This window comes from Gymnogyps californianus, chromosome 13, assembly GCF_018139145.2.
Source record: "Gymnogyps californianus isolate 813 chromosome 13, ASM1813914v2, whole genome shotgun sequence".
NCBI classification, from domain to species: Eukaryota; Metazoa; Chordata; class Aves; order Accipitriformes; family Cathartidae; genus Gymnogyps; species Gymnogyps californianus.
The window spans coordinates 4,894,553-4,919,347 of NC_059483.1; the positions used below are offsets into that span (position 1 = coordinate 4,894,553).

General features: G+C 40.6%; 1 protein-coding gene across 1 annotated transcript; it reads right to left on the reverse strand.

Annotated features, from left to right (window-relative positions):
• Positions 1-617: 617 nt before the first annotated feature.
• Positions 618-24,387, reverse strand: GXYLT2 (glucoside xylosyltransferase 2). Its single transcript, XM_050904782.1, has 7 exons — positions 24,173-24,387; positions 16,360-16,549; positions 16,021-16,152; positions 9,403-9,654; positions 8,247-8,370; positions 4,851-5,023; positions 618-4,101 (listed from the first exon to the last, which is right to left on the reverse strand). The coding sequence occupies exons 1-7, from the start codon at positions 24,385-24,387 to the stop codon at positions 3,919-3,921; spliced, it is 1,269 nt and encodes a 422-aa protein (XP_050760739.1). The 3' UTR covers positions 618-3,918.
• Positions 24,388-24,795: the final 408 nt, after the last annotated feature.

Genomic DNA, 24,795 nt, shown 5'->3' on the forward strand with positions numbered 1-24,795 from the left:
TAAGCCCACTTTGTAATATGCAGGCAAATAGCCTAGAAAAACTCTCGCGTTGTATAAATGATGCAACCAAATGCTTCCCACTCTGGCAGTTCTTTGTTGTACAATGCGCACTGGTAGCCTGACACTTTCTTAAATGGCTTTGGGCTAAAAGGAGGTACTCAGCAGCTCTTAATATAAAGCCCCTATTTATCTATCTTCGGCAAGTTCAAGTATAATATAGCAAATTTAAAACCTGAATATTTGACGCTGATACAGCAAGGACTTGGTTACGTGCTTAACTTTATGCATTGCATATAAGCCTACTGACTACACAGGCAAAATTCAGAGTAGCAAACATTTGCTGGGTTAGGGCTTATGTTCAAATAACCTGGGCACAGTTCTCTGGGCTGTACCCTGCTGTTTCTTTCGCCGCGTGAAAGGTGATTCTCTTCCTTTGTTATCAATACATTCTGTGTGCTGGAGTTTCTATTCATTTAAAGAAAACTATTTTCGTTGCCCCCCCACGTTATGATGACACTGCTCAAGGTGTTACATGAGCAAAGGTGTTTTGGTTACATTATACGGTTGGGAATAACTAAAATACATGAGACGAAGGGGAAATGAGGATATAAAGTCTATAGAAGTATTTACACATCCCATTATTAAAATAAATGAAGGCTAATTAACAAGGAATTAGCCACAAGTATGAAATACAAAGTGAATTAAAACTGGTTTCTAAATAAGATTAATACTAGAATCAACTACTGTTAAAACCAAAATATAACATGGTTTTGGAAGCTGTAATAAAATATAAATTAGTAATTCTAACAACAACAACAAAAAAATCAAAGTTACATAATTGTTTTAAAACACTTTGGAGAGCTCAAATGATAGCTTTTTTCCTCAGAAAAAGCACAGCAGGGGGGAACCTCCCCCATTCTTCCTGCAAGTTGGTATTACATTAACAAAAGTCTTCATGTTAAAGCATATACTTCATATATTTTAATAGCTGTTGAGAACATAACACAGTTCTTTCTAAACATAATGTAGCACCTCCTGTAAACATAAAAAGCTCTGTTTTAATCTCTAATCATTTTATATGCAATAATGCCTTTGTTTTGTAATGAATTCCATTCCTTCATTTTAATGTGCCCATAGTTGCAGGGTTCTGCTGAATCATAGCTTACACAATCACAGCCTCCTAAACTTCAGAGGCTTAGCACCAGAGTTGCAACTGTCTGGGCAACAAGACTTTTGCTCTCCAACTTTCTGTGGCTGTAGATACCATAGAAATGAGGAATTCAGAGTGCCCAGCATGCGTCTCATCTAGCCTCGTTTGACCTACAGTCAGCTTTACCCTGATGCTTGAAAATAAAGATCAAAAAGCAAGCTAATATTTTTTACAAGTTCTCAGTATTGCTAGTCTAAAAGGTTTACCTGTCGTGTGTTAGGCTTACATTATCTTAAACTTTTTAAAACAGCATATTGAATTTTCCTTTCATTGCCTTCTGGCTCTGAAGTCTTCAAGGTTCATTTGGGTTACGTTTTCAAACTTTTCTCTGTAGCCAGAAATGTACTGTTCTTTTTAAGTAGCAACTAAAACTTCAGATAAAAATAGGAAGTACTAAGGCAAGCTGCGAGAGACAGTAACGTCTACACTTCAGTTTAAATGGGTCCCGGGCTTTCAATCAAAATAGATGCAGAGCTGCCTCTGTCCTTTGCATGTCGATTTACACTTACGTGGCAAAGGCTGCAAGATAACGGATCTGAGTCAGAAACACGCACAAGTTGTTGATTAGAATTTGCAGCACGCAGAGGCGCAAACAACAGACGTTTCTGTTTGTCATGCCTGTGTGCACAGACCAGCAGTGAAATTGCTAGCACCAAGACCGTCTGCCCCTTATTCCAAGCCTCTATCTTAACACTTCCTCTACTCGGATGGCTCTGCAGTGATGCTGTTTGCCATGTGGTGTCATTCACCATGCACACTTACGGATGTGTCACAGACATTTTCACACTCTAGTGTTTGGAAAAAGTTTGTCAGCACTTCATCCTGTGTACAGGCTGTTTATCTGGCAGCCTGAGATGCCAGCAAGGCCTGCATTTTCCCTCCTCTCATGAGCTGCCACACAAGGAGAGAGGAATGTGCAAGCTAAAAGAACTTTCTCTTGGAGTCTGTTTTCTTATGAAACTGTGCATCAGTCCTGACTGGATAGGGTAGAAACCCCCAAAACTGCAATTCTTCAGAAATCCTACCTTTTAACTCAGGAAACATATCCTTTCCCTCATCCACACACACCAAATATTTATCTCGAATAGATGTATGTTATATGTACAGGACATACAATCTGTATCAGTTTTTCTTTCATTAGAGAAAAGCTTCATGTATCTCACCCTCCTCACCCCTCTCCTACTTGCCTATTAGACGTAAAGTGAGTAGTTCCAAGTAATGGCTAATTTTTTTTGCTGAACAGACTTGAAAAGTAAGATCATTTTCTCTGCTGTTTTCTTCAAGCGCTCACCTACACACACCCCTCAGGGCTTACACTTAGAAAATGCCCTCTGGGAGTCTGCTCTTCTATCACTGCTTTTTAAGAGTGTCCTCACTTTCAGTTCCCCACTGACTCGTCCCAAGCACCTTTCAGCTACTGCAAGTTTTAATAAGCTCATCTGTGCATATCGTAAGATGATCATCATACTTTCGAAATCTAAACTAAATGAATTATTTTCAATAAACATCAAAGCCATCATGTATCCTCTTTTACTTTGGGGCTATTCATTATGATCCTAGCATAAAACTCTTGACTTCCAAGAACGAAGGTGCCAGGCAGAAATACATTTCTATGCCCCAGGCTTCTGGTGAAGCAGAAGAGGGGAGTCAGAGGCAGCATTCACAGTCTCCCAACATAGGGATGGAAGAACGGTTGTCGGTGGCATACCCTTGTTACTCTGCAGTAAATACCAATTAAAGGGGATTAATTAAAGAGTACTTGTTTTTGTACTCTTCATTCACAATATTCTTGGACTGTGTCTAATGTAATTAGTATTACCAAGTTAGAGAATACATTCTGAAAACTGTAAGAGACTGGAGGGGAAGACCATGACTGTACTCCACGCAAGAAAGGATTCCCTTGCTGTTCTCCATTGGCTGGGCAGGTGCCACAGCTTCCGCTGCATCGCCCTCCCATTTCTTGCACATGGTTTTCCTATTTATGCTGTAATTATTTTCATTCTAATTCCTTCACGAGAAGCCCTCACAAAACTACTGAAGAGCAGAAGGGAAAAATGACAATCACTAGACAGAAAGTGCTGTAAAATACAAAGTAAATAGGCACTTCTATTCCCCTAATCTTTTTAAGTAAGAGAAATCTTAGGTCCTACATGTGAAGAATAGCAGGTAAGATACCTTCAGACAGAAGTGCAATTTTAAGCAAATACTTTCCCTTCACTATAGTAAATTTTAACTCATCCTATCACAAGAGTGATCTTTTCGGTAATTCAGTATTCTCATGACAGTCAAGAACATTTGCCCTATCATTTCAAGAGTTATATTCCTTATGTTACATAGCTCAAGCCGTAACTTCTTTGTAAAGCTTAAGATCAGTACAAGCTTTTGCACAACTTCCAAAAAAGTTACAGTGAATACAGCTGTACTTAAACAAATAACCAAATTAACTCGTCAAATAAAAGTGAGAATCATCACCTCTCCCTGTTGCAACCAAGAGTAAACGTAGGAAGAAAACAAAAGGCCTAAGAAAGGACAGTTTAGGTAGACTTCTAGGATTTCCTCTGCTTTTGTAATTTCAGGGGTTATTAGGAAATTGGATAAGGAAAATATTTTAATTCTGAGTTTCAGTAAAGGAGTTCATACTCTTCATTTATATGCTTCATGAGATGAGGTGCAAGAATTAAAAACTCTGCATAAAAATACAGCTACATTTAGTATCTGTGGTTGGCCCCCAAGTAGACAATGACACGATTTTCATACACTTTCTTCATAGTTTTCTCAATTTGCTTCAAAAATACTTGTGGAATTCTCCCACATAAAGTGTGCACTGTATCCAGAAACTTAGACTGCAGAGGGTAGTACAAAGACTGGAAGAGATTGTCTTCAAATGGAAACTAAAGAAAAGAAAAAAAGAATTATTAGTTTTCACTAGTTACAAAATGGCATTTTAGAAGTTTCTGTAAGATAAAACCTTTTATAGGTGGGCAATGACTTGTCCCTCACCTTCCCAGAGTGTCATCAAAGCCTATCAACTTCAAACACTGGTCTGCTTGAGAGTGCTTGCTTTCAGAAAAGTTTGTCTGGGCGTATTACCTGAAATAGCCAACTTCCCAGAAACTGTACTTCTAGAGTCTGTATTTAAAGGAGGTTTACTGACATAGGGATACTGTAACGAAACAGATATTTTAGAGAGTGGAGTTGTACGTGAAATGCAACATTCAAAGTGGAAATATGGACCTGTGTCTGTGTGCAAGCTTCTGCCTCCCATGTGCCCAGAGGCTCTAGGTGCTCAAGGAGGAGAAGCTTTCATTGGGTATTTACGGACCAGAGCTGCAGTACCAGCAGGAAGAACTCCATTCAAACGCTTTTTTTCTACCTCCAGTATTATGGGAAAGCAATTTATCAGCCTTTTGGATTAGAAGTTTACTATAATATGAAGGAGGATCGTTTAAACCACCTCAAATACACGCATGCAGTAAAACAGGAGAGGCCAAAGCAACCTTGTTATTTTGTGTCTGATGGATATACATAAAGCACAACTATGGTCAGCCTGATCTGCTGGAACAGCAATGGGAGTGACCCAGTTAAAGCAGTAATCTACATTGAAATAAAAGGACTGCCTCTATCGAGATAGAAGACTTACATCACGTATCACTTCATAGAGTGCCTTGAATGTAGGCTGTTTGTCATCATGGTAGACACCTCTATTTCCATGCAGAATAGAGACACCTTCTTCTTCTGCACCTTTACAGTTGCTTCCATACATACAGTGATCAGGCCGGTAGTTCCACTGACATGGAAACACATAGAGACATTCTGCCAATGTCGGTCAGGGGAGATGTGGGGGTGGGGGGGAGAAAAAAGACATGTCAAACAGGAGTTAAAACAAATTCAGTCATGTTTCTGTGAAAAAGCTGGGACTGATGATCAGAAAAATTTCAGTTACTTCGTCTGCAAATATCCCAAGCAGCAGCTAGACACAGAAGCTTCCTTTCCTCAGGGCATGACTCTACAAATCTCAGCACTGGTAGAGCTGAGGGCAACACAAAGACTGGGTGCAAACATAAACCAAGACAGCAGTTTACAAAGCTAGAAGTGACAGAATCAAACCCAGAGAGCATGCAGCAGGTGGCACTATCCAGGGTCCTCTGCCCTAGTAAGAAGTTTCTGGAGTTACAGAAATGATTAGGGAAGCACACACAGCAGTTATGCAAAATCCTGAATCCTTCTGGAGACAGGATGGGAAAGCTTGCAAAGTATGTCCAGTGTTTGCTGCTGAAGCTTTCACTGACGCTATGACAATTTGTTATACTGAGGTACAGCAGAGCATAAGAGGTAGTGTGTTTTAGCCACAGTCCTTCTAAGAGTTGGCATCCATGAATTTCACAGGTCTTGGTTATTTAAAGATGAGCCTAATTTCTCGAAAGGGCTTATAACCTCCTTTCTCCTAGTCATTTTTTTTTTTAAACTTTCTTCATGCACCCACAGTATTTGCAATATGCTTATAATAAACCACACCAGTCCCTGTGACCTTTTTGCTTCCGAAATGGAGTACAATGACTCATTGCATGATGCCAGCAGGTCACGTCAGAAGCACTGAAGACTGAATTCTTCACTTGGCCTTTCCTAGCTTCCCAGGAAGTCTGCAGCTGGTCTTGTGTGGTTCTTGAAGAAGTAGGAGAAAAAGTTTCTGAAACATTTCTTCCCTTAAGGCCTCTCTAGCAGGAGACTTCTCCAGAAAGGGTAGATTGTAAGTGGTTTCCATTCAGTCTGACCTATCACACATTCAGAATTGCTCCCCAGTGTTGCTGAAAGGGCAGGAAGAGCAGCAACGCCTGATCAAACCCAGTTACAGTTAACGGGGATCCTTTCGGTAACCCTGAACAGATGTTTGCAAGTACAGTTCATCAGCAGGTCGCTATGGGGAGAGGATGTCGTCAGGTGCTTATTAGCTTTTGTACATGTCACTTGAGTATTCTTGATCTTCTCCTCACTGTGACGCTTTTGTGCATTTTTTGCTGTCCCAGCTGGACTCAAACGCTAGCTGCTCTGTGAGCCTTCAGATCCATTAATCATCAGAACAGCCTTCGGAGATGGGAAAAAGGGTGCATCTCTTCAGGCCCCGGGTAGCACAGTTCCGTGTATTTTTAAGCCAACGTACCACATCTATAAAAAGCCACCTGCAGCAGTCTTGACTGATTCCTTCCCAGGCCAGTCTCAACAATCCAGCAGTTTAAAACCTCGGGAAAGTCTAGTTTTCTGTTTTAATTGTATCCAGTTCTTTTGTTTTCTTTTCTTGTGCAGTCTGATGTTACGTAATACGTAAAAAATTATTTACCAGTTACAAGGAAAACACAGACTATGGTGCAGAAAAGAGTCTCAACATGTGGATTTGATAGAGAATACTCTCATTACAAAACTAAAATATTTTTGCAATCTTTGTGTTTTTCCTCCATGCTTAAGTTAGCAGCTTGAGTTTGACTTCACAACTAATCTGGCTTCATCTTTTTCTTCCTCCAGTAGACCCTATTCCCATAACATTAATTTCTTTTTGGAAATTAATTTATGATTTCATAATGAAGATTTCTTCCACTGTATTTTTTCCCTAGGATTGAGGGTAATACATGGCGTACCAGAGACACTGATGTTTGACATCTGTCTGCAGTAAACAGATGGTAGCTTATTGCTTTCCTTTTGCTCTCTCCTTTTATTTGCCTGGATTTGGGTATATCCAATTACCTACCCTATGACTCCTTAGAGAAAAAGAAAAGGGAACAGAATAAATAAAGATAAATCCAAACTTATTCTGTTCTTAAGATCACTTGAGGGAATACAAGGTCACATAGGAGACAAGGAAAAGCAAATAAGAATAGATACTCAGCATCCATTCAGAAGCACGAAATAAGGTTCTCAGCTTCTTTGGGAAGCACGTACTATGCTACGATTTTGAAATCCTTGCATTTCTCAGATGTTACTGTATTTGGAAATGCCTGAAGTCATTTCTGTGTCATCAGTGCAAAATACTTACAAGGGGCTGAATTTCCAGAAACTGTCTCAGCACTTGTGGAAAAAGTCACACCCTTTTAAAATAAAGATGCCTAAACTTGCCAGTTCCTTGGAAATACACCCTCATGAGAATACAGCTCCGATTCAAGAGGAAATGAAGGACAAACCAGAAATGTTACAAGTTGTTTATGGAAGCATGGTGCAAGGGTGACAGGCAGGAATCAAATACGACATTTTGCTGGGCTGACAAGTACATACATATTGGTCACGCTGGTCCACGCTAGGACAGGTGGCTTATGCCATCTGTTCTCCAAGAACAGGGTTTTGAGAGGCTTGAAGTCCTCCATAGCTCTTCATAGTCCCAGAGCAAGCAGAATACAGGAAGAGTGGAAAATGCACAAATCTAAGCAGCAGAATACAGATGACAGCATCCTGGTGCCTGCTGAGGCTGGATCAAGCAGCTGAGAGGCTGGAAGCATCTTTCTCAAAAAGTAAGTTTCAGTGAAGGGATGGAAGTAGCGAGGGCAACAGTTTTAGACAAGATATTCCAATGGCTGTGTCCATTTTCTGTTCATATTAGCTTTGTTACTCATTTGCATAAATATCAGAATTCAGCTAAATTTCAGAAAAATAGACCATAGCTTTGGAGAAAATTTGGCAATTTCAGAGTCAGATAAACACCTGAAACAAAAACATTTTTTCAGCTGGGCCCTAGTCCAGTGACACTCTTAAGCACACATACAACTTGAACTTCATTCCTGCATTTGATCATTAATGTTATACTTCCTTATTTTCTCAGAGTCTCCAGAAAACAGATTTACATATTCAATGGAACCAAGTCCGAGCCAAGTTCTGCAGAACTTTCAGAAGTATTTTCATAGGGTGTAAATCCTAGGTGCGCTTACACATTAACTTCATGCCAGAGTACATTATACGTATTATAAATAACAAATAGCACTTTTTTTTTTTAATTTTTCAAGTTCAAGAAATTTTCTTAACACAGATAATCATGACTCCAAGAATCATTACTTACCTGGGTTAAAGTAAAAAATTATATTTAGTAAATCCTGGTCTCCCCATGTAATGTAATTTTTGTACTTTTGGTATAATGGATATAACATTTCCTCCCAAGTCAAACCACTTGGTATCATGCTGTTCTGCAGGTCAGAAAAACAGAAGCAATGGGTTAATACCATGAACAGTGAAGCAATATATGACTCAGAGTGTGGCACCCACATGTTTGTAAGCCTGCTAAGCCATGTCAGATATCTAGGTGAAAAAGGAAGAACTGCCAGGAAATGTTAGACCTGGATAGGGTTGGAACAGCAGGGCTGACTGTGCTCTTGTTTATCTAAACAGGAAAGCAAGGTCTCCTGGGTCTGGCTCTGATGTCAGCTCCTGCTATTCACAATCTTCCTATTCTGAGCAATGGGAAGGAGAAAAAGTGGAAAAATGCAAAAATGCAGGGACAAGGTGAAAACCGAGGTATAAAAGTGAGGAAAAACGCAGACTAAAAATTATCTTTCCTGGGAATTATGATATTAAGAGCAAGGGCTTTTTTTACTCAAGCTGCTCCTGTAACAGCATAGGAACCCCCTGGCCTTGACTGAGGAACAAGACCACTTGGGGTAAATAAAGTTTTTAAAGAGATTAGAGACTACGTGCTCAATGAAACAAATAGAGATTTTACAAGTCAGGCATTTCACAAAAGAGGGAAGATGTCAGATGTCAGTGAAAATGTTCCCTTCTCATTTATATCGATTCATGGACTCACTTCATCTGCAGCAGGATACAAAATTCTATTCACATCAGATGCAAAAAATTACCAATTTCTCTGGATATTTACATCAAGCTTTCCAATTTTAAAAACAATACAGTGACTGCAATGAAGATCCTTGAGTTTATTCTTTCATGTATCTTTCAAGGGAAAATGAAATGTTGAAGAAGCCATTTTTACTACCACTAACAGACTGCTTCATCTGCAAGTTCTCAGTGCCCCAGCCTCTTGAGGAAGTTTCACTTGTTTTAATAATAATTTTCACTATAATTGCTTTTAGTATCCAATTATAGATATTCTATATTTTTCAGATTCTTTATATTACAAACTTTGTATAATTTTACACTAAGTTTTACAAGCTGCAAAAAATACATAAATCATTAGTTTCTGCAACAGCTGTATTTCTTCTCACCTTGAACTGAGTGTTGCGTATCCGTGTTAAATTCATTAGCATCACTCCAGAATTGACTCCAGTTGTCCCATAATAAGGGTGACGCGCAAATCGACTATACCAGCCAATCTTTGGTATTTCGTGTTCTGGGGCCATAGCAGCTAGCTGTGTGGAGTTGAACTCTTTCAGGATGTGCCAGATGTCATCGATGGGCCTCAGGAAGAGAACATCAGTGTCCACATAAAGGAGAGAATCCACATCCTTTAAAATGACCTTTTAGGTTTGCATAGTGAGGAGAGGAAGAGACGAAAAAGAAACCAAATAGACAACAAAAAGGAAGATTATTGGCAAAAACACTTTTATTTTCAACTGATAATTTGAAAGAGGTTATTGATTTGTCAGCTAAATGTAATTACACATAGGAACAACAATTATCAGGTTATTGGCTTGTTGTTTGTTTTGTTGGTGTTTTTTTGAACTGCACAGCAAAACAGCTACCAGACCACAGAAGCTGGATTCTAACCTTCATATGAAACAGTAATCCACTGAGCTCTCAAAAATACCTGCAAGGACTACTTAGTATCAGTTCAGAAATAAAATGCAAAGAATATATATTTACATAGCTTTGTTAGTTCTTTTCAAGATCTGTAAGTGGTGAAACATATAGCTTCCCCCCCAGACAGAAAGGATAAGATAGTATAACAGAATTAATCTCCATTTCGTATCATGTTTCCTTATGCCTTTCTAATGACTGTTTTTCCTACTACAACCTTGTGCTCCTAGGAGACTTACACTCAGTATTAATATACACAAATGTTTCACATTAATTAAGAAAACCCTATTGATCACAAAAATGTATATGTATCCTCCTGAAGAACAAAATTTGCTTGGTAAATAGAAATGTCATATTAAAACTTATCAGGTCAGATTCTCATCTCTGTTATTGGACTCTATATCAGGAATAACCACAGTAAAGTTAGTCAAGTCAGAAGGGTGTAAACTGTAAATTAGAGCCAGGATATTTAATCTATTCTTGTTGACAATGTTCCCCCTTGTGGCTATCCAAATCCTTACACGCTCATTCATTAATTTTAGTAGGGCAAATTTATACAGTGCTTCAACAGTCCAAGAAAACTCCCTTGACGTTTGCACTAGCTATCTGTGAGGTTGTTTGTTAAGCAATAAATATCATTAGCTAAAGTTGACCATCAGTTCCAGCTGCATTTTTGTTGCTCTTCTTCATTATTTGCTAAAACTGTCCAAAAATTCCTGAAGGACTGAAGTTTTCTTACTTTGGTCTCAGCCAAAAGCCCTATTGCTGTTTCTTTCTTTGAAAAGCAAATCCAAAAGGCTATTGATTTTCACCATGTTGTGGAACAGAACAATCACTCTCTCATCCAATTGCGATGACACTAATGACAAACTCTCCTATTTATGCAGGTAAAAAATTCTACTAAAAAAATTGCATTTTACATAAATTGAAATGTATTGTGACTGAAGATTACCTGTGAAATAGAGTGAACAACATTAAGATTTTGAACAAGTGAGGGGAAAAGATTACCTTTAAGCATGCTCAACAGGTATCCACTGAGATGCCAAATCCATGAGTATGGACTTAAATTAGATTTTTCACCTGACTGAACACTTTGGGATTCGGACTGACATTTAGCCAAGTTTAACAAATCCCTGACCTGTATTTCTGACATGGTAACTACATGTTCTTCCTACGTAGCAGGACAAGCAGGAGAAGGCGAGTGTCTCTACATTTAAACAAAAGTTATGCTTACAAGCAACTCCCTGTAAACAAGTCCAACACAATCCAGATCACTCTGCTGGATGGAAGATTATAGCAATACACCATTATTCCACAAAAAATACAAAACAGCATGTGGAGGTATCAATAAATGAGTGACACAAATAGTTCAATAACACAGTAAGAGCTCAGAGGTAAATATTTGCAAACAAGTATCCTGGAGTCCAGTACTAAAAAAAAAAAAAAAACCAAAACAAGTGAAAAAAGACAGCTACTTTAAGAGTAAATCAATAGAAGACAGACAGTTGAAAAGAAGAAAGATTTTTTCAGCTTAAGGATATCCTGGATGTTGTATATTATTCTGCAGCACCTAGAAGCCCTAATTCATAGGGACCTACTATATGAAGTCATATAAAATCAAAATATATTAAAAAAAAAAAATCACCCCAAAATTTAGTCCGAGACAGGAGATAACACATGAATACAAAGAGAGCAGAAGCTATTAGATTTTGCCTGAGGGATCCACAGCACACTGTATACCACATAAGATTTTTTCTAAGGGTACCCTGGTAGAGAGACAAGTCCAGGCATTTTCCAGCAGAGGGTTAAGGAGGAAGTTTAATGGGTGCATATAGACACTCCTCTCAAGCGTAAGTGACAGCCTGGGCACTGCTTCTTCCAGCAAAAAACTGTTCTTTTAGCAACCATAAACATACACATAAATTTAAGTCTGTGGAAGTCAATAGACTGTAATAATTTTCCAGTATATAAATAGATTCAAGCAGGTATTTCAGTTCTTTGTGAAGTGGGTGCCTACCAGCATTTGACCCATGCTTTCCACCTTGTATTCCTCCACTCAAGATTCACATGCGCTCCTTTCTGGTTTGTCAAAAGATTCTTCCCTCTCCTGTGCCCGAGGTGTTGCCCTGCAGTGACACCCAACAGGCTAAAAGAAAAGCTGTGCTACTTCCTTTAAGCCCTTCACACTTTTCTCTTTCACATGTGAAGTGTTAAGACTAACTTAAAACCTACACGTCAGTTTGAATTGATCACATCCCCTTCTGGCTGTGCATTTAACTTCGCCTTGGGTAGGGGAATTTAGTTTCAGAAATTGCGGCTGTGAGAGTTCCTTGCATAGCTCCCGGGATTTCAAAGGAGTTTCACTGGGCATAAACTTCATTTAAGTAACTCTGGCATTCCCAATGTCCCATAGCTTTCAGGTAGCTCTGTTCCCAAACTAAATAGAATTTTCAAAAAATTTCAGGCTTTACACAGCCCTTAAAACAATATTTAGCTTTTACTTATTCAAAAGCATACAAGAGAAGACGATGTATTTTTGACTCTACTGATTTTCAACGTCAAAAGCAGTTGAGTAGCGCAAGGCAAGCCTGTGGTACAAGAGACCTTGCTCCAGCTTGCTCTGCCTGAACCAGACGCTGCGCAGCTAGGGTTGGCAGCGTGCCGAGCCTGCCAGGAGGGCTAACCAGAGGGACATGACTGCAGGTTAAAAATGACGTGCATCTGACCTGGAGCATAAGCAACGCAAGACTGTGTCTGGTAGTCTGAGTTCACGCTTGCTAGCACAAACCATGTAGACGTACCTGACAGGCTGTGATTTTTTGAAATGAATGGTCAGGAATATGGCTTGACTGCGCTTGTCTTCCTCCTCGCTCTACAGGCGCTTACAGCTTAAAAGAAGTGTGATTTTTTTGCAGCTATATATTCTTAGTAAATCTGTCAAAAAGTTCTGCACAGAACTGGCTATATTTAGCCTGACACTTCACTTAAATACTGAATTATCTGTAATTTGATTTCACAACTTCTGTCTCCATAGATTCTCCCTGTGTTAGCAAGGTTGGCAAGTAATAACACACTACTGTGTAAATACATATTGATGTATTGTGAAGCTCTGTTACCTAATGGTTTGCAATGGCTAGCATGGCAGTTTATCAGAGCTTCATCCAAAATGAGGGACAGATCTCAAATCTTGATGCTAATGTAGCAGTACCATGAAGTAAGTTACTAAACTGAATTGTAGTAAGCAATTAACTCAAGTTACAACGGAGACTTTTGTCTAGATAAGGTCCTGGCATCTATTCCCAGTGCTGCCACTGATCCACTGGGTTGGATACGTCAGCGTACTCAGGAGGACAGCTATTATACAGGGATATTGCTAATCTACCTTAAAAGCTCTTAAATAGATAAAGTGTTTTGAGAAGGGTTCTAAATGTTAGTTACTATTAGAACTAAAATCATCCAAAAATCCCTTAAGCATTTCATGATACCTTAGCTGATTGTTTTGGTAGCTCCAAAACAGCAATATAGAGGCAGCTGCAAGCCAGCTCTGTGGTATGCAACATTCATGAGACCAGAAGACAGTTTTTCACCTGGTGTCTTAACATCCACGTTAGTATTATAAAACAGTTCCAAGTGATTGCTGAGAGCATTACCCCCCTAGTTTATTTTTAAAATTTCATTTTGTGCTCATGTTAAGATCCACATCTTCCTTATTCTGTCTTTGCAAATCCCATTGATGGTTTTATGGTAGTAGACTGCAGCAAGAGATTTAGACTTGTCAGATTACATGGAGGCTCAATCTATTTTCTCTGCACATAAGTGGTAAATGTGATCAGATGTCACAGAATGCCTCTACAAAATGCAGGATGCTGTATGATCTTCCTTAATATTTTAGCAACCCAAGTAGATTCAACAAGCTGGGAATGTGTACATCAACCTGTTACCCAGGACAAAACAGTTCATTACTACAAGCTGCAGGATCACATCCCAGAGCTCTAGTTTTATCAGTGAGTAAAACCATTGAAAGATTCTTATGCAATTTTCCCTTAACACATTCCTCATACCCTCCTGTCCACTTTCACATGCCTGCTGGTGCTGCAGAAGAGAGATTTCTTTGGCAGGAGAGGCACTTGTGAATCAAAGACTCACATTCCACTCGGGCTTAGCATTATCAGGAGCAAGACAATTTGCACAACTGAGAGCTAAACAGCTGATAAACTCAACTACTGCTCTCCTGGGGTCCTCCCTAAATCCAGTCACATTTTATGCCGTTGCAGGGGAAAATGCTTCGTACAGGGAAGGATAAGAAAAAAAGGATACTGACATGCTGCTGGTATTTATTTAAAATAAAAGTCAAAATAGTTCTCTAAAAAATAACACTAGAAACCCTCCGCTCCCGCTGCGTGCAGGCTGGATTTCTACAGCATTGTCCCGTTCAAATGGGGTATCAGGACTTAGTTATCAAGCACTGAAAAAAATAACGGTGGCTGAAATTACCCAGAAACAGCCCAAGGTTCTGTCAGCCTGTGAACTTGAGTACCAAAGTCCAAATGGACACTTGTCACCTCAGCTATTACTACAACTTGATTTCTTTACTATATCCACATCAACTTAGTGTCAGCTGCAACTACTCTCGGACAACCCCTCCTATTCAGAGCCATAAACCTCAGCCTGACCACACACAACATTTTGCAACTGCCCCAAGAGAAACAAACATTTACAGTTCAGGCTGCCTTCTAGTTTTGCTAAGACAACATCCAACAGTCTAATATTCCTTACAAGAAGTTACTGGAGAACTTCAGCAGCATGTGAGGGACAAAAAAGGAACCAAAAAAGCACTGCTCAGCCTAAAGGAATCAGCATGAATACATAACCCTTTTCTGTCATCAGAAGGGTGATGACAAATAAAAGTAAAACCGTTTCTGTGATGAGAGTCTACCAAAATGATAAAAAACACACAGAAATAAGAAGAACAGAGAATTGTGTTTATCCAGTGAAAACAACCCCATTTGAGTACCTCCTTACAAACAATCTGTATTGAACAAGCTAACGCTTAGGGATTATTTTCCAGGTGATATAAACATTTACTCAGGGAAGAGAGGATCCCTGCTGAAGTTGGAGTTACTTTCAGCCCATCTGGCCTTTGTGCATTTGATAGTCTACCCCTAAATGGCAGATAAACAAAACTGCTGACAGCACATATTTTCTCACATATGTATTCATAGTCTACGTATCTGGATGTGCAGCTGTCTCCTGATTGTTTCCATCTGAGAAAGTAAAGATTTCTTTGTCCCCCCCCATTTCTCATAAGACAGCAATCAAGAAATCTGGATCATGTGAATAGCATGTTACTTTATTGGAGTCACCCCAATCAACGGCAATGCACAAGATATTTTTGATAGATGCTCTCAATTCCACAGAAATCGCTTTATGCAAAAGTTCTTTCAATTTCTGATATTTCTGCATATGCAAAATTGTTATCAACACCTTCCTTCTCTCCAGCAACCATAAATATTTTCCAAGTTTATGACACTAAGTATTATATAGTAAAGAATACAAATTTTCAATGAACCTGAAGATCCCAGGATACACAGGGCTCTTGCATGAAATCTGGCTGTGAGCACATTGGAATTATTACCTTAAGGGCAAATCTGACAGTCTTGGAAAAAGAAATAAAACTCAAGGAAAAGGGATTGCTGAAAGCATCAGTCTAAGGGCTAACATATGGAAAGGGAGATAGTGGGTAAAGAGGATATGATGACTGCACGCTGAAAAGAATGTTATTTATGGAAGGCATGCAGCATCTACCCTGAAAGCATCTGCCCTGAAAGAGCTCTTGCGCTGAGTCTTCAGAGTCTGAGAGGCTAATGGAACTAGAGACAAATAAGAAACACACATCCTTTGTTAGCAAGAGAAAAAGCGAGGCTGGATTTCTGTTTTGTTTTTTTAAGTGGCTAAAGCACAGATTAAAACATCTTTAAGCAGATATTTCAGCCTGAAAATGGTTTTAATATTACACCAGCAAAGCTTCCTTTCTGTGGAATTAACCTTTTCCTAAGGCGACCTACTCAGAAATCCAGGTGCCTTACCGGAAGAAAAAGGCGCTGGGCAGCACATGGTTTGAATAACTTTTTCCATTCCTGAGCATTTCCTACTGAGAAGGTTATTGGGTAAATATTGTATTCAAACTTCTTTGTATATGAGGAAGGCCATTCCTTTAACTGAAAGACATGGGGGGAGGAATTAGACACTACATGTTATATAGCTTTAAAAAAAAAAAAAAAATGCATGCATAGGGAATTTATAAACCGCGTACAGTAAAAAAAAGTGCTTAGTTGCTACTTGTTGATGTCAATGTAATTTTTCTCAGAGATTTATGAATTATAACTAACTCATTTATTTATTTACCAAATGACAAAGAAACTCACCTTCTTCTCAAATTCAGGCTTAAGGGAATCCTCAGCAAAAATGTGAAAACAGAGCCTCCTGTTGCTAAAGAGAACTGCTGATTTCAGCATGATTAGCGTTTCTTCCAGCCGGTCCCCACATGCCACAACTGCCAGATGCATGCACTGCAAAGATGAAGGCTCTTTTGAATGTTTCTGTTCTCCAGGCTTCCTGAAAATTCATGAATAGGCATATAAATAAATAGAGGTAAACATGAAGAGAATCCCGCATTAACAGATATCAGGGTTTTTTTCTTCCCTTTCATTTTGTAAGGGATCGGGAGTTTTTTTCTGATTAGATATCCACAGAACATGCAAGTGGCATGCCAATTTTTGTCAACGGTACAAATCAAGAGTGTTAAAATTACAACACAAAGAAATATGCTATTTTCAGAAATTTTCTGGTTATTCCTACATTTCTGGATTTGCATAAATCACTGCATACACAGATGAAACTAATTCAATAGCACCTCAAACCAGACAACAACTTGCTCTGTGCAAATGATAGCTTTTTTTCCCAGCTTAGAGGTTATGAAGCCAGAATGAACTTATTACTACCTAGCCAACTTTCTAACACAATGCAGCTCACAGAACTACATCCAGTAACTTCATTACCAGGCCCATAATGGCTAGACTGGAAGAAGACATCCATACTTCTTAAAAAATCCACTCTATCCATATGTAAATTGTTCTAACAGTTAATTAATTTTGCTATTAAAAATGCATGCCTTAATCCTGGCCTGAAGGTACTGGCATAGTTTCAAAGGACTGCTCTCCATTTCACCCGGTGGAATCCCTGAGATTTTGCTAAAATAGAGATTTTTAAAAACAAACATATTCACGTGTCCCAGATGAATCAGACTATATTCCACAAGCAATCAAGGGCCAAACTATGGGTTTTTCACTTAATACCCATCTGTGCGGGCTTTAAATAAATTTCAGCTACACTATAGGGGAATCTGCATGTAAAAGGCACATTGAAGCTACTTGCTAGCCAGAAAAATCAGGGTTCTTTTGGGGAGTTGAAGACGTTTTGAAAATATGGCCTTTTGGTTTTGTGTGTGTGTCCCCCATCAGTACAGAGGTAAAATCACATCCTTCAGGAATGCTTCTACTGTATTGTATTCACATTCCAACACGGATCGCATTTATACTCCCTTACATGGATGTGGGCTGACAAAGCAACTAAATCACAAGCATCGTAATCATTATAGGAGAGTTCAAGAGGCTAATCATAGATCACTAGCAGTTCTTGACATACCACTGAACAGAGGACATCAATCCCTGCCTCTTCTCAGCACACACAATTACATACATACAATTAATCAGTAAAGTTAATACTAGAAACAAAAGTTCTAAATAAAGAGAAAAATGACAGTTAATAAAGCTGTCATTATCTTTTTCCAGACATTAAAATGCTGCTCTGTGTAACAGCAGCCTTCTATACTACCGACTAACCCACCTCTGTGTTAAGGAATACCAGCCAATGGTACTTTACTGACTATACAAAGCAACATGTTTCATTAAGGGTTAAAAGTCTTAGGCTTTAGTCTTAATTAAACCCCAATTTCATCAGTGTATAAATAATGGAATACTACATCTATGTGAAGCGGTATTTACTTTCCAACCTATTAGTGTAAAAACCACTGAATTATTGAAGTGAATAATTAGCTGCTCACCCAGATCCCCTTTTCCCCCCTTCTCCCTATCTGTTTAATGTTTCCTCTTAATTGAGTCTCTAAATCAAGCCATATGCAGGATGAGAACTGCTTTGATATAGCTTGTGGCAATGGAATTCACTGGCAGAGGGACTAAACTCTAAGCTTTTATTGCAACATTTCAAAACCCAACACCAAAGCACTAAGCTTTTCTTTGCAAATTTTAGCCACAGTGAACTCTCCATTATGCAGCTATTTTGATATGAAAAATCCAGTATATGTAGACAAGCACTTCCAACGAACAGACTCGGCAGAAGCAACCCTTGATGAAAGCAGAATGCCCCGTAAGCCCATGGGAGCTACGGATGAACAAGAGAGACCCCGCCTGCCAACACAGACACCCTCCCAGCCCCAGAGAGTGGAGGAGAAAGCTGAGTCTTGGAGACGAGGAATTATGAGTCACGAAGGCCTGGGCTGAAGGGGTTCAGGAGCCTGCAATGGCCTAAGTAGGAATAAAAATCGCCGAGAAGAGGAGCATGAGGTAGTATTTGAACTACCTCAGTAGTAGTCCAGGACACTGAGGGCAACAGTTAGTGAGGGAAGTAGCAACGAGGTACAGAAGGACACTGGGACACAACATTTTGCATCTTTTTTATCAGTACATCAGGAAACCAAGAGGACTGTGAAAACAAAGGTGAGCCAGAAAGGGAGATAAAAGAGTGCCATAGCAGGATGCATTTAACAGTAATTTTAGCTTAGCCTTTACAAAATTACTATTATTATCCAGAAGTCTGAAAAGAGGCAAAGTCAAACTGCTAGGAAGGCAAAAAAGCAAATTACAGCAAAGAACATCACAACTCCCCTTCCCTCCTCTGTTTATACGTGCACATACAATCAGTGCAAGGAGGAACGGAAGGGATGGGGAGAAATAACATCTGGATGAAAGGATATTCTGTAAAGATCTGCAGGACATGGCCAATGTCTTCAAACCAAAACAGTTCCAGTTTGTCCAACAGCATCTAGGATGCTTCTGCCTCACATAGAATAAATGGTTATGCTGGCTTATCTGGATCCCCTCTTGAAGTCAAGAGGGCCTCCACCATGTGTTGTCACGAGAGAAACTGGAGGTTAGAACTTAGCTCATACCAGTGGAGCAGCTACTTCTTTTCTACCAGGGGTAGGTCAGGCTGGGCACCAGGAGCCTTCTCGTTCAACCAGACTTACTGCTTAATGAAAGGCCTTCTTTACGCTGAGGTTTCGTATAAGGTACACACTGAATCCTGATTCGACACAGTATATCTCCTCTAATTGCAAATGTTTCTTTATCATGTAGTTACCAGTGGTCGATGCAAACATACTGGGAAGCTAAGAGTTTTCCGAAACACTACCTGCTCAGATGTTACTAGACAATACAACAAATGGAATAGATGAAAGATGCATACTTTGTTTTAAAGGATGGAGTATGTTCATACTGTGGTAAATTGTACAAAGGATAAAATTTGTTACAAAGAATAAAAAACAGCTGGCAAGCAAGAAAGAATATATTGCTAGGTTATCAACCTAAGACATTAATAGGCTTTTGACATGGAGAAGTACTCAGGTAGTGGTTGAAGGGTAAGTGAGCACTGTTTTATGGCTCTGTTTCAGCCCCTGCAAAGCTTTGGGTGAGTCATTAATTCTTTATGCTTTAGTTGTCCTACCTGTAAAATGGGAACAGCTGTTACAGTAGTAATAGTTACCTACCTCAAGAGACTTCCAAGCACATTAAAAAGCACATAGATCCACAGAGTACTACAATTATTATTATTAGCCAATTCTTCCTAACATTTATGCGCGCATTCATTCATTTATAGTCTAACTTATTGGTTATGGATAGAGTCTATAATTGGATTTTATGACCTAAATTAAATGTTTAAATGCATCTAAAACAATACAGTGACCTGGGCCTTAAAGTTTAATGTGTTTGACAAGAACAAATAAAGAAACTATATACACAAGGTCTTTGTTGCCTTGATATCCTTCTTCTAATTTCAGTACATAAATGTAGCTTGTTGATATATCATAAATCTAACTTATGTAAGATGTCAAACTCTTTGCTCTGTTCCCTGTTTTACCCATCTGTTCAGAGAAAATTGCTTCCTGCTCTCCCTTACCTGCTGTTCTCCTATTATATGGCTTTAAAATTAAGCACTGTTGCCTAAGATTAAGCACTACGGAAAGCATCACAAAATACTTGCAGAATACATCCCTATGAAACAGCTGAAGACAGACTTGGTAAGACGTAGCACGATAAAATGTTTATAGCAAAGGCCTTCCAACAATACAGACCAAACCCATCCAGTTGCCCAATGGTATTTTATTTACTGCATACATTTTTTTCTGAGAGGCATGGGTATTGACATAGCAGTAGAAGCCTGAGTGCTCAAGCACAATAGTGTACATTTCTAGGTCTTAAAGTTTAGATTACATGCAATTTTCTTATTAGTCACAGCTAAAGTGTCTCAAACATAATTAACCCAAAACCTGTCTAAATCAATCCAGATCCATTCAAAATAATGCATTCCCATCTCATTACAGAGCCTGCTAATCTATTCAAGCCTTCAAATTTATTCCTGAGAGAAAGATAATGCATGCAGATTCTTACAAAATGCAATATAGTTGTTAGTTTTTGAAACCTTCTTCATATTATGATCTCATTTACTCTTGCAGCATAAACAAGGTTAGATTTAGGCAATGTATCAAAACTGGTGATTCACTAAATAGGCTCCTTTCCTGACAGTCAACACTGAGTCAATGTCCCAACAGTGGCTCCATTATATGAAACACATTCTCTCACACACTTCAAAATATAAATTAGAAAGGCTCTAAGAGTTTTTAAATAAAGTTTTCTCACTTTAATGCAGTTGCACAAAACTGACTGTAGCTGCTGACAATCAAAAAATTGTTGAAGTTTCAACCTCCTTCTACCGCTCAGAGAAAGGGGAGAAAAACACTCAAAACCAGAATGGATGGTTGTATCTTCTTTTATCAAGTGGGTTCTTTGTTAGACAAGTATGAGGTATTTGGGCCTTCAGCATGTTATTATAGGCTATCAAACTCAAGCCAAACTTGCATGTGTGTGCACACAGGCTGCAAAGAAAGAAAAAGTATCTTGACAGGTTGCCATGTAAGAGATGTTTTGCTTTGGAAAAGTTACTTCCAGGGAACTAAATGTGCTGGCAAAGGTTCACTTCCCGAGCCTTGCCACGCTGGTTTAATAGAAAGTGCGGTCACATCTGCCCTTCAAATGTAAAATAACCCTTTTGCTTTTGGATACTTTGCACACATTCGTTTGGCACATACTTACAATTCTTCATATGAAAAAAATCTTACTGAAGGCATAGGACTTGCTACTTCCAAGACGAAGGATCAGTAAAACCACCATCAAAAATCAGTTTTCAAAGCTAACCAGAAACTTAAACGCAATGCTCATCTAGATTTGCCAAAATTATCTAATGACCCAAGCAGGACACGTGAACGTATTTACTAACATTTGCTAGGTACCAGCCAGCTAATGATACGTGACTAAGTTAAGCTTTTATTATGTATGACCACTTATATTAGAAGAAACCTGCACTTCTTAAAAACTAATGTCTTCTATTATTATCATGTGACTAGAGAAAGCAGTATTACAAAATCCCAGTTAAACTACAATTCACCTTGCCTGCAACATGACTGATTGTTACCAAGCAAACACACGTCCTAGGTAACACCCTTGATTATTTCTGAGTTCAGACCAAAACCTGCATCCTTCTGACGAAACTACAGAAATCAGCTTCGCAAAACTAATTAAAACTTTTTACATTCACATAGACAAAACTTTGCTAAGGTTATTTAATCAATCATGCAGCCTACATACAAACACATACATCATGATCAGATCACAAGATCTTACACAGTCATAATCAGATTTTTTTATTATCGTGAAGGAATCAGATCATATATGATCTCTCACATCAAATTAAAAAAAAAATCTTCCTTTGCTCATAAGGAGTAACTAAAATAATAATTATTTATATTATAGGAATGAACAGGCAGTAACAACCCCGATTCAGCATGTTACATTGGATGTGCTTTACTGTAAGCACATGCATAAGCAAATCCTATTAAATCAATGGCAATACTCACTCCCGAAGTTCATAACTAGTTAAATCGTTGTCTGTTTCTTCCACTCCAAATTCAAGCCCCCTGGGAACAGCCTCACACTGCTTTCAGTGTACCTTGGATCAGGCTTTTTAAGCCAAGCAGATCCCACCACCTGATGCCTTCACCATGCGAGTGTGGATGTGATTCATTCCAGAATGGCACCCGTTGGCGGGTATTTCTGCCTTTCCAAGAAGGCAGGCATCTCCTCAACTCGGACCACGTTATGTCACCCCCCCCCCCCCCCCAAAAAACATCCTTTTTTATGGATACCCTCACTTAAATTTTATTTTAGTAGTAACTAACACAATACAGAACATTTCAGCAAGGGGCAGAACTGGACCCACAGAATTGCGCTTCCCAGTTATACAAACTCCTGCTGGTGCCAATGGCGCAGGATCATGCCCTGCCAGCAGATGTGAGGGGAAAAAAACCCCAACAACCAAACCCCACAAAAAACCAAACCAAACCAATCTGAAGAAGAGGCATGTTTTAAACACAGCATTCCTCTCTCTTTTTTTTTTTCTGTTGTGTTGCAGACCTTGTAAAAAGTACTTGCAAAGTCAATAAATAATAGGAAAGTTAGATAATGTCAAATTTTGGAACATGAAGATGCTCACTGAAAAGCTCATTGAAATGGAACAGTTGTTTACACTCTCTAGCAGTTTCGTACTTTCTGGGCTCCTTCCTTCAGCGTTCTTCTTGATTTCCATGATAATCACAGAGATACGCCTTAAAGAAAAATGACTTCAGGAGGTACAGTTGCTAGTGGAAATAATCCTGCTTTAATACATGCATTTGAATTCTGTCCATGATCCATTCTCGGCCACAGTAAACATCTCTTGCATTCAGTAGGGTAACAATGCTTGTAAGAAACCAACTGCTTTAATAAGTTAAAGAATAAGAGCTCAAAAAACAGGAATAGTCTTTCATTCAGGACATCTCTGTGAAATCATGAATCAAAGACACAAAGACATACCAAGTTAATTAGATATATGAGGTCACACTGACCATAATATAGTTGGAATGCAAAGGGGAAAACAGTCCTCCACCCACCGAAAGCACGCTGCCCGTATCTTTCTCTGAAGTAATTACCGTTTTTTAAAAAATACTCTGCCTGTAAGGTGCTGAAAGAGGAAACACAACACACCACGACTTCAAACTCTTTTTTAAAGTTCTGCTAAATTAATTTACATATAAAAAGCATTCAAAACAAAAAGCTCAAGAGCTTAAAATCCGCCGGTGCCTCACAGCTTGGAACCCAGTGGTACCACACAGAAATAGCCAGCCACCTTCCCTTTTCCCTGTAGCATTAATGAAAAATTTGCAGAAGTGTAGCTCCCGAGACTGACAGCAGCTCCTCACGGGCTCCAGCCAGCGAGTACCACATTCCCCACGTCAGCCTTCAAAACAAGGCCAAAACTAATGGAAAAGCAGCTATTTCAGAGGCCGCCCTCGCACTGGCACGCAGAGGAGGTATCGCCCCGCTCGGACGCAGGGACCAGAGGCGGAGGTAAGACCTCCACGCACTTTCGTGGCATCTCTGGCAACCACCCTCCAAGTGAAAACACGCAGGAAAAAGTTTGTGCTTCTAAAGCCAGAGCAGTTTGCACAAGGGTTTCTAATCACCGGTCGCTGGCAGAGGCGAAGGGAAAAAGCTCTGGGAAAGGGAAGTGCCTGAAGGACCGGGCGGCAAAGAGACACCAGCGAGCGGCCACAGCAGAGGGGACCCGCGGGGCGGGAGGGCCCGGACACGCGTGGGGCTGGGCACCCTGACAGCGGGCGGGCTCCAGCGGCCGGGCCGCAGCCGGGCAAGAGGGGCCTGGCGGGCTCCCTGCCGAGGGCAGGGACCGGGGGCGGTCGCGCGTGGGGCGCCGGCCGGTCACGCGTGGGCCGGGCGAGCTCCCGCGTCCCGGCGCCGGCCGGGAGCGCGGCGGCGGAGGCGCCACCGTTACCTGGCGCCGGCGAGTTTGCCGCCGGCAGGGCTCCTCCGCGGCGGGCTCCGGCTGAGCCGCGGTTGCCGGCGGGCGAGCGGCGCGGCGGGTCGGGCGGGCGCGGAGGGCGCGGGCGGCGGGCGCGGCGGGGCGGCGGCGCTGCCCGCCAGCAGATAGAGCAGCAGCAGGCTGCCGAGGCACAGCAGCACCGCCGCCACCTTGCAGGAGAGCCGCATGGCGCGGGAGGTCAGGGCGCGGGGCGCGCCGCCCGCCCGCCCCTCAACCCGCCCGCCGCCGACATCGCCCGCGGCCCGGCCCGGCGCGGCGCGGGGACGTGGCCGCCGAGCCCCGGCCCGGCTCCCGGCAGCGGGGGCGGGGCGCGCCCTACCGTACTCTCTGGACTAGCCGCCCCGTCCCCTCGTCGGCCCCCGCAAGGCGGGGGGGCAGCCTGCAGCCGCACGGGCCTGGGGACGCCGGACCGGGCAGTGGGACGGGGCGGGCTGGTCTCCGCAGCACTCGCCCGATCGCCACAAAACCTGTGGGAGACGTTTCGCGGGCAGAGGTAACGGGATAGCAGAGGCTTTGTAAAGATCTTACTATTAGATAACGCAGTCGTCAAGTAGCATTGCCGCGTTGTAAGGAAG

Excerpts from the sequence above, each read along its gene's own strand:
- GXYLT2 (XM_050904782.1), bottom strand. The coding sequence starts at position 24,387 with ATGCGGCTCTCCTGCAAGGTGGCGGCGGTGCTGCTGTGCCTCGGCAGC. Across the intron at positions 16,550-24,172 it reads GGCAAACTCGCCGGCGCCAG|GAAGCCTGGAGAACAGAAAC; the intron begins GTAACGGTGGCG and ends ATGAATTTTCAG. Across the intron at positions 4,102-4,850 it reads TCTATGAAGTGATACGTGAT|TTTCCATTTGAAGACAATCT; the intron begins GTAAGTCTTCTA and ends TCTTTTCTTTAG.